Source organism: Cajanus cajan, chromosome 3, assembly GCF_000230855.2.
Source record: "Cajanus cajan strain Asha chromosome 3, NIPB_CcT2T_4, whole genome shotgun sequence".
NCBI classification, from domain to species: Eukaryota; Viridiplantae; Streptophyta; class Magnoliopsida; order Fabales; family Fabaceae; genus Cajanus; species Cajanus cajan.
The window spans coordinates 49,612,071-49,622,625 of NC_138519.1; the positions used below are offsets into that span (position 1 = coordinate 49,612,071).

At 47.4% G+C, this 10,555-nt stretch overlaps 1 protein-coding gene across 1 annotated transcript; it reads right to left on the reverse strand.

Annotated features, from left to right (window-relative positions):
- Positions 1-7,513: 7,513 nt before the first annotated feature.
- Positions 7,514-9,317, reverse strand: LOC145956307 (uncharacterized). Its single transcript, XM_083071889.1, has 2 exons — positions 9,057-9,317; positions 7,514-8,179 (listed from the first exon to the last, which is right to left on the reverse strand). The coding sequence occupies exons 1-2, from the start codon at positions 9,315-9,317 to the stop codon at positions 7,514-7,516; spliced, it is 927 nt and encodes a 308-aa protein (XP_082928015.1).
- Between the last annotated feature and the right edge of the window lie 1,238 nt (positions 9,318-10,555).

A 10,555-nucleotide genomic window follows, 5' to 3' on the forward strand; every position in this document is an offset into this window, starting at 1 on the left:
AACCCGAATAAAGATCAAAGGACGAAGAGGAACCAAGATCCTTCTCGACGTTCTTTAAGCCAGATCTTTAGGAAGGTCGGTTCACAAGCGTCAAGGCCGGTCGTCGTCATCAAGTGTTCTTCTTCTTCCGATAGGGATGTATAGACCTGATGACTGTTAGAGATCACTCCTCGGGGACAGCCCGACCCCCGAGCCTCGATAGGGCACATGTTTCCACTATAATTATAATAAAATCGTTCCCTATTCTTTCTTATTGCTTCTTTTCTTGCTTACAATAAATTTCTAGACCACATTATTCTTAACCCTGTTTGAATAAGCATGAATGAAGTTGAAATTGTCTTAATAACAATAAACCCGCATCATTTTAATGCGAAAGTGTGTGTGATAACTTGGAGCACCATTCCTTGGCCTCGACAAGCGCCATCATGGATAAAAAAGGAATCCTTTAAAGAACAAAAATCATAAAAACAAAAAAAAGCTCGGCAGGAAACCCAAAAAGGGGGCTGCGCAAAAATAAGAGCAAAAGACCCGCTAGGAATCCCACAAAAGGGTGACCTAGGCAAAAGTTAGGGTTACAAAAATAAACAAAAACAAAGGTCCACTAAGACGCCACAAAAGGGTGTTTTAGGCAAAAATAAGGACAATCAAAAAGCGAAAATAAATCCATGATGGTACCATGAGCTGAATTCAAAAAGAAAGGTTCAAGGAAACTATCTAAGTTGTCAAATCACAACGTCAATAACAAGACTTCCTTAACTTCATAAGTGTTTAATCAAACAAGCCTAAACACATAAGCCTACCTTGGCCAGCCATTCTTACAAAAACCATTTTCGAAAAAATAATCCCCTCTAAAACACAAACTTCCGAACAAAAAATATCTTTCCCTTCTTTTCTCTTGTCCCAAACGATTTTAGAGTAATCTAGCGGAAACATGGAGATATAGTGGTCAATAGGAGGGTTGATACATCTTCTAAAGGAAGGGAAGGATCACTGGGTCGATGACACCAATCTCGATATAACACACATCATTCCTCGGTTACAGAAATCGGCAGCGCACAGCCCGTCTAAGAGGAATGGCAAAATCCAAGCAAAGAAACGCATCGGTTAATTCTTTTGAAAAATAAATCAAATAGAATTAGGTGCATCATACCGCATACATGCATACAGATGATAGGTGTACTGGAAGATCACTTATTCTCTGTTTATTGAAAAAATAAACAAAAAAACAAAAAAAAACAAAAAAACAAAAAAACATATAAACTTCAGAAAAAACAATGCGCCCGTACCATGTTCAGTACGCCCGTACTAAAATTAGGGTTATGAACAAATTTTCAACTCAATACGGGCGTACTGAAATGAATACGGCAACATTGGCCATAACGACCACACCAATACGGGCGTATTGAATTCAATACGGCCCGTATTGGCCCATTCTTTTGTACATCAACAACATCTTCATTCCTCGGCATACTTTATCAGTGAGTGTGTTTGAGATCCCTCCGATTCCAAAAAAAAAAAAAAAAGCCGAAAATCGACAAAAAAGGCAAAATTCAGAAAATCAAACAATCATACAGAATAACTGAGCCTGGAGAGGCTTGCCGAAATAATACTCCCCAGAGACATCTCAGCTTGCACTCTTGGGCCGAATTCCCAGTGAAAGCTATTAGAGCAAGATCAGCAAGATTCCCCGTTGGAAGCATGATCATCCGAACAGAATATCCGAGTCAAAGGACTTAAACTTCCTCGGTGGAAGATAGCTTTCCAACTCGAGCGCCGAGTGAAGCTAAGCCTGAAGAGGCTTTCTAAATAATACTCTGGGATACACAAGATCCTCAATTCCTATCCGCCTACTTAGAGGAACTCCTTCAAAAAGGAAAATCAGAAAAGATCAATACGACAGAATCCCCCAGCGGATAACAGCCTACACAGAGGCAACAAAACCAGAAAAATCAAAAAAAGTCACCCGAACAAGGATAATCGGGATACTCCACCAACGTCGAAAGGACGTCAGCCAATCATAAGGCACCGCTCACCCCAGAAAGAGCATCTTCGTGTCTACATCCCCAAGGAATCAGAATTTCCCCAGTGGGCACCAACTACGCAATGGAAAGTTGGGACACAAGAACCTATGAGTAACTGCACATCCCCTAGACGGATCCCTGCGTTATCCAGCCCTCGGCGGCACCAAAATCGAAAACAACCGTCGAAGCAGCATCGTGGACTGTGGAGACAAAATCATCTCAGATCCCTGGAGAGGGCAAACTCACGCTACCAAAGTGACCAGAAGCACGGAGGTATGCAACCCTGGAGAGGGCAAACTCACGCTACTGAGGTTGTCAGAAACACCAAAGTATGCAACGAGCCTGGAGAGGCGACGACTAATACTCATCTACTGACGTCGTCAGAAACACGGAGGTATGCAGCTACCAAGGTTATCAGAAACACCAAGGTATGCAACGAGCCTGGAGAGGCGACGACTAATACTCAGCTACCGACATCGTCAGAAACACGGAGGTATGTAGCTACCGAGGTTGTCAGAAACACCAAGGTATGCAACGAGCCTGGAGAGGCGACGACTAATACTCAGCTACCGACGTCGTCAGAAACACGGAGGTATGCAGCTACCGAGGTTGTCAGAAACACCAAGGTATGCAACGAGCCTGGAGAGGCGACGACTAATACTCAGCTACCGACGTCGTCAGAAACACGGAGGTATGCAGCTACCGAGGTTGTCAGAAACACCGAGGTATGCAACGAGCCTGGAGAGGCGACGACTAATACTCAGCTACCCCGTCGTCAGAAACACGGAGGTATGCAGCTACCGAGGTTGTTAGAAACACCAAGGTATGCAACGAGCCTAGAGAGGCGACGACTAATACTCAGCTACCGACGTCGTCAAAAACACGGAGGTATGCAGCTACCGAGGTTGTCAGAAACACCAAGGTATGCAACAAGCCTGGAGAGGCGACGACTAATACTCAGCTACCGACGTCGTCAGAAACACGGAGGTATGCAGCTACCGAGGTTGTCAGAAACACCAAGGTATGCAACGAGCCTGGAGAGGCGACAACTAATACTCAGCTACCGACGTCGTCAGAAACACGGAGGTATGCAGCTACCGAGGTTTTCAGAAACACCAAGGTATGCAACGAGCCTGGAGAGGCGACGACTAATACTCAGCTACCCCGTCGTCAGAAACACGGAGGTACGCAGCTGCCAACATCGTCAAAAACATGGAGGCATGCCACCCTGGAGAGGGCAAACTCACGCTACCGAGGTTGTCAGAAACACCAAGGTATGCACGAGCCTGGAGAGGCGACGACCAATACTCAGCTACCTATTCGTCAGAAACACGGAGGTATGCAGCTGCCAACATCGTCAGAAACATGGAGGCATGCAGTCCCTGGAGAGGGCAAACTCGCGCTACCGAGGTTGTCAGAAAAACCGAGGTATGCAACGAGCCTAGAGAGGCGACGACTAATACTCACCCTGGAGAGGGCAAACTCACGCTACTGAGGTTGTCAAAAACACCGAAGTATGCAACGAGCCTGGAGAGGCGACGACTAATACTCAGCTACCGACGTCGTCAGAAACACGGAGGTATGCAGCTACCAAGGTTGTCAGAAACACCAAGGTATGCAACGAGCCTGGAGAGGCGACGACTAATACTCAGCTACCGACGTCGTCAGAAACATGGAGGTATGCAGCTACCGAGGTTGTTAGAAACACCAAGGTATGCAACGAGCCTGGAGAGGCGACGACTAATACTCAGCTACCGACGTCGTCAGAAACACGGAGGTATGCAGCTACCGAGGTTGTCAGAAACACCAAGGTATGCAACGAGCCTGGAGAGGCGACGAATAATACTCAGCTACCGACGTCGTCAGAAACACGGAGGTATGCAGCTACCGAGGTTGTCAGAAACACCAAGGTATGCAACGAGCCTGGAGAGGTGACGACTAATACTCAGCTACCGACGTCGTCAGAAACACGGAGGTATGCAGCTACCGAGGTTGTCAGAAACACCGAGGTATGCAACGAGCCTGGAGAGGCGACGACTAATACTCAGCTACCCCGTCGTCAGAAACACGGAGGTACGCAGCTGCCAACATCGTCAGAAACATGGAGGCATGCCACCCTCCAGAGGGCAAACTCACGCTACCGAGGTTGTCAGAAACACCAAGGTATGCACGTGCCTGGAGAGGCGACGACCAATACTCAGCTACCCCGTCGTCAGAAACACGGAGGTATGCAGCTGCCAACATCGTCAGAAACATGGAGGCATGCAGACCCTAGAGAGGGCAAACTCACGCTACCGAGGTTGTCAGAAACACCGAGGTATGCAACGAGCCTGGAGAGGCGACGACTAATACTCACCCTGGAGAGGGCAAACTCACGCTACTGAGGTTGTCAAAAACACCGAAGTATGCAACGAGCCTGGAGAGGCGACGACTAATACTCAGCTACCGACGTTGTCAGAAACATGGAGGTATGCAGCTACCAAGTTTGTCAGAAACACCAAGGTATGCAACGAGCCTGGAGAGGCGACGACTAATACTCAGCTACCGACGTCATCAGAAACACGGAGGTATGCAGCTACCGAGGTTGTCAGAAACACCAAGGTATGCAACGAGCCTGGAGAGGCGACGACTAATACTCAGCTACCGACGTCGTCAGAAACACGGAGGTATGCAGCTACCGAGGTTGTCAGAAACACCAAGGTATGCAACGAGCCTGGAGAGGCGACGACTAATACTCAGCTACCGACGTCGTCAGAAACACGGAGGTATGCAGCTACCGAGGTTGTCAGAAACACCAAGGTATGCAACGAGCCTGGAGAGGCGACGACTAATACTCAGCTACCCCGTCGTCAAAAACACGGAGGTATGCAGCTGCCAACATCGTCAGAAACATGGAGGCATGCAGACCTTGGAGAGGGCAAACTCACGCTACCGAGGTTGTCAGAAACACCAAGGTATGCAACGAGCCTAGAGAGGCGACGACTAATACTCAACCTGGAGAGGCTACTCAACAGTTTTCCCACCTGAAGACACTACAAGTCGGAAGGGTGGCCTGTTCCCCGGACAATTGGGTCAACTCCTTTACTTGTCAACCGGTACACCAAAAAGCCGTTTGACTAAGTAAAGGGGGGCAGCTGTAGACCCCTAAAATTGTCTGGGTCGAAAATAAGACTCAAAGACTCTCGAAGACCGAAGGAAAGTCAGCCGGAAGGACTCCTGGAAGACCCTAGAATGATTCTTTGTAGGTCTAGAAGTCTTAGAGCAGCTTAGAATAAGGGTGTGCGAGGATTGGAGCTCAATACACCCTCCCAGAGGTTCAGTACGGCCGTACTGAGCCATTTGAACTGCAATACGGCCGTACCAATTTCAATACGGCCGTACTGTAGTTCAAAACACTTCAGTACGGCCGTACCAAATTCAATACGGCCGTACTGTAGTTCAAAAACCCAGTACGGGCCGTATTGACCCCCCAGGCCGTATTGCGCCTCAATCCTATAAATAGGACGTCATTGGCACGTCCTTCCACACTTTTTACACATTCCCCAACCCTCCTGCTGAGTATTCTTGGGTTTTTGAGCTTTTCTCTGCCCTAGATATCTCTCCGGGAGCCGATCCGACGAAGTTCTTGAGTCATGAGCCATTAGCTTGAGATTCGAACAAGTCAAAGGGAAATCTCTTTGATTTCCATAGTAAAAATTTGTCTTTAGGGGAAAGGAGCGAGCGGACGTGTAGTGGGAAGGAGCGCCAAAAGCCTCCTAACGTTGTTCTGATATATATAAAAGCCCGCTTCGGAGGTTTCTTTCTAAATCCTTTCTTTTACCGCTTTTATTGATTTTTGATTGTCGCATTGCATGTTTAGAGCTTTCATCATGTAAATATTTTATCTATAATCGTTTCTAATAAATAGGGGTAATTTAGTAACTTTACACTGTTATTTATGAAATAATCCGTCATAGGGAACCCGAAAGGGGCGTTGTGGGGTGCTAACACCTTCCTCGCACGTAACTGACTCCCTTACCCGACTCTGGTTGTAGTGGCCAAAGTTGATTTATGAAAATCAATTTCCTTGTATCTTTTTCCAATGTTTTGAGTAAAATATTGGTGGCGACTCCAAGAACCCTTCTTTTTACGAAAACCGCTAATCTATGGAGGGTCCCGTTTGGGATTAACATAGGTCGGTGAGAATCATTTAATAAATATTGTTAGTTCGATGAGGTCTCAGTTTGAGAATAAGTCGCTCTAACAATCCATCATTTTTCAAAACCTAAAAAGAGTCCAACCATCGTCGCGAATGCCAACGTCCGTTTCGGCGGGTGGCGACAGACTCGACCTCTGTGTAGCATAAAACATTTTATGGTAAAATGATGCGAGACTAAGAAGATATGAATGGAACAGAATGAGTCATTTTATTGATTGTTTGTATGTGCCTCGTTAAAAACCCTCTCAGCCAAAACCCATTTTTCTATTTTTTGGGATAAAAGACTGAGGCGGGAAAAGAGTGCACAACTCATTGTACAAAATTAGCTGAAGTAAGACTTGAGATGCGTAGCATTCCAAGTTCGCGGTATAGGCTTTCCGTTGAGTTCTTCTAGTCGGTATGCTCCATTCTCCAAGTCTTTTGTAACTCGGAATGGGCCACCCCAGGTGGGCGCAAGCTTTCCATCTAACGTGTCCTTTTGTGCTTCGCCTAGCAATCGCCACACCAAGTCGCCAGCTCGGAAAGAGCGAGGTCGCACTCGCGTATTGTATCTAGGGGAAGCTCGGAGCTTGCAGGATTCTTTGTGGATTTGAGCTTCGTCTTTGAGCTCGTCAACTAAGTCGAGGTCAGCTGCTAACTCTTGAGCGTTCTGCTCGCTATTGAAGACTTGGCATTGATGAGATGTCTCTCCGACTTCCACTGGGATCATTACGTCGGCTCCGTAAGTCAGCCTGTAAGGCGTTTCTTGCGTTGTTGACTGGGGGGTGCAATGATACGCCCAGAGGATGCTGGGAAGCTCGTCGGCCCACTGTCCTTTAGCGTTCTCTAGCCGCTTCTTAAGTTCCTAGAGGATGACCTTGTTGGCTGCTTCGGCTGGGCAATTGGTCTTGGGGTGTTCCACCGAGGTTGGGAGATGCTTGATGCCGAGCTCACGGAGGAAATCCTCGAAGCTTTGTGCGATGAATTGCTTGCCATTGTCGGTAACGAGGGTGTGAGGGATTCTGAATCGGCAAACAATATTCCTCCAGGTGAATTTCTGTACATTTTCGGTGGTTATTTTGGCGAGCGGGCATGCCTCGATTCACTTGGTGAAGTAATCGATCGCCACTAGGAGGAACTTGAGTTGACCTTTTGCGGGGGAGAATGGCCCGAGGATGTCTATTCCCCACTAGGAAAAAGGCCATGACGACACCATCTGGTGAAGAGTTTCAGGTGGCTGCCGATGTGAGTTGCCGAACTGTTGGCATTCTTTGCACCTTTGTACGTAGTCCTGACAATCCGTCTTCAAAGTGGGCTAGTAGTATCCTGCTCGGAGTACTCTGGTTGCCATTGAGAGTGCCCCGGAATCCATGCCACATATGCCTCGGTGGATCTCCTCGATATCATAGGCTGCCTGAGGAACAGTTAAGCACTTGAGAAGTGGGGTGGAGATGCCACGCTTGAACAGTTTGTCGCTGATAATTACTAACTTGGCCGACCTCACCCTCATCTTTCGAGCTTCGTCTTTATTTGCAGGCAAAACTCCTTCCTTCGGGTAGCTCCAGATGCCTGTCATCCATCCCTGGTCTTCCCTGTTGCTAGTATTGACGACCTTGTCATCTAGGCTGGGTGAGTGCAAAGTCTCCTGGATGATGGTCTGATGTTTTCCAGGGCGTTTGGTGCTAGCGAGCTTTGATAGGAGGTCGGCTCTAGTGTTTTGTTCTCGCGATACATGCTGTATATTGAACTCGTTGAAGGATGAGATCTGTTGTGATGCCATATGGAAATACCGCTGTAGGAGAACGTCTTTGGCCTGGTATGTTCCGCTGAGCTGTTGTACCATGAGTTTCGAGTCGCTATTGCAACTCACTCTCCGAGCTTCGAAGTCATGAGCTAGCTTTAGCCCTGCGAGAAGCGCCTCATACTCTGCTTGGTTGTTGGTTACTTTGAAGTTGAACTTGAGGGATTGCTCCAAAGTGACCTGGTTCGGGCCTTCCAATATAATACCCGCACCACCACCTTTAGAGTTGGTGATGAGGTTCCACTTGGAAATCCTCAAGAATCCTTCAATGCTCCTCGGTTCCTTGGAAGAATGACAAGGAAAGGCAGCTCCAAAAAGCACCAATGTGACCCTAGCTTGCTTCTAACTAAGTCCGGAAGAAGGAAGAGTTTCCTAGCTCTACAAGGAGAAGATCTCAAGTAGGGTAGAGTTAGGAAAAGGTGACTTTCGGATAGGATTTTCTATGGAGAGAAATCTCATCAATATACGTCCAAAAGTGATACATGATTCGGCCATAGCTAGATTTATAGGATAAATTAGGTTAAGGGTTTAAGTTGGGTTTACCTAGAGTTAAGTAAAACCATGGTATGGTTTACTTAACTCTAGGCGCCAAAATTTGAATTTAAGAATTCAAATTTTGGTGCCAACCGGCCACCCCCTCCATGTGCACTCATTTGGATGTGATTTGGTGTCCATTTGAGTTGCATTTAGGTCACACCATGTGCATGTGTGCACATGGCCGAAATGCACCTTCAAATGATTCCAAATTACATTCAAATGAAAGTGTACAAGTTAACCTAAATTAACCCTAAATCTAAATGACCATGAAATGAAATTACTAAGCTAATGGCCGGAACTACAAGGTCCAAAAGAAAGTACAAAGGCACTAAGGCCCAATCCTATACTAACCCTAATCTAATGGGCTTGAGATAAAGCCCAACAAAATAAAGTGGTGGGCTTTCCTTGGGCTTGGGCCCACTCTTCATGCATCATCCTTGCCATAGCCCTAGTAGTTGGGCCCTTAGACCATGGGCCTCCTCCATCAGTTGGAGGACCCATCAACGTGTAAAGTCCATACCTGTAGTTCTTTGGCAGAGGTAGGCGTAAGCTCGGCTACGAAGTCGGCCAGGCATTGAGCTTTCAGGGCGCCACGACTTTCATACTGGATGCCGAACTCGGATAACTCGACCGACCATGCAATCATTCGTCTGGCGAGTTCTGGCTTTCTCAGGATTTGCTTTATGGGGTAGTCGATTTTGACTATCACCTGGTGGCTCTGGAAGTAAGGTCGGAGGCATCGAGCCGCGGTGACGAGTGCCAGTGCCAGCTTTTCGATCATTTGGTATCGTTTCTCTGCATCTTGGAGGACTCAGCTGATGAAGTAGATCTACGTCTGCACTTTCTAGTGTTCTTGTACTATCACTGCGTTGATGGCATTTTCTGCTACGGCCAAGTAGAGGAGGAGGTCAGTTTTGTGATCCGGCCTCTGTAGGATTGGCAGAGTCGTGAGAAAGGTTTTGAAACTTCGGAAAGCTTTCTCGCACTGTTCCGTCCATTGGAAGTTTTTTGGCTTTCGTAGCAGAGTGAAGATTGGCCCTGCCTTCTCTGTGAGTCTGGGAATGAAATGGGATAGTGAGACTAACCTTCCGGCTAAGCGTTGGATTTCTTTCACTGTTTGAGGACTCTGCATCTGGATGATGGCTTTGCATTTCTCAGGGTTGGCCTCGATTCCTCTACTAGTGATCATGAAACCGAGGAACTTACCTCCCTAGACGCCGAAGATGCACTTTTTCAGGTTAAGACACATGTTGTGTCTCCTTATTTGGCTGAAAACCTTGGCAAGGTCGGCAGCATGGTTCGTGGCTGAGGTGGTTTTGACCACCATGTCATCAACATAGACCTCCATATTCCGGCCAATCTACTGGTGGAAAACCTTGTCCATCAACCGCTGGTAAGTGGCCCCCGCATTCTTGAGACCAAAGGGCATCACTCGATAGTAGTAGTTGGCGTGGTCAGTAATGAATGATGTGTGCACCTCATCTTGGGGGTACATCATGACCTGGTTGTACCCGGAGTAAGCGTCAAGGAAGCTGAGGAGGGCGTGACCGGATGCCCCGTCGACCAACCTGTCGATACTAGGCAATGGGTAAGAGTCCTTGGGGCATGCCCTGTTCAGGTCGGTGTAGTCGACGCACATGCACCATTTCCCCGAGCTCTATTTTACTAATACCACGTTTGCTAGCCACGTGGTGTATCTGACCTCCCGGATAAAGCCAGCGTTCAGTAACTTCTGGGTTTTGGTGATGATGGCTTCTTGCCTTTCACCCTTGACTTTTCGCTTCCTCTAAGCTACTGGCTTCGCCTCCTTGTGTATTGCTAACCTGTGACAGATGAAGTTAGCGTCAATACCTGGCATGTCGGCACTGGACCAGGCAAAGAGGTCGGCATTCTTGAGGATCTTAGCTTCGAGCTGCTATCGTAACTCTGGGCTCAACTACCTGTTGATCTTCATGCATTGCCCCGAAAGTTTTCCAATCTGGGTTTGAGCTTAAATCAATTCAAACAGAAAACATGGGT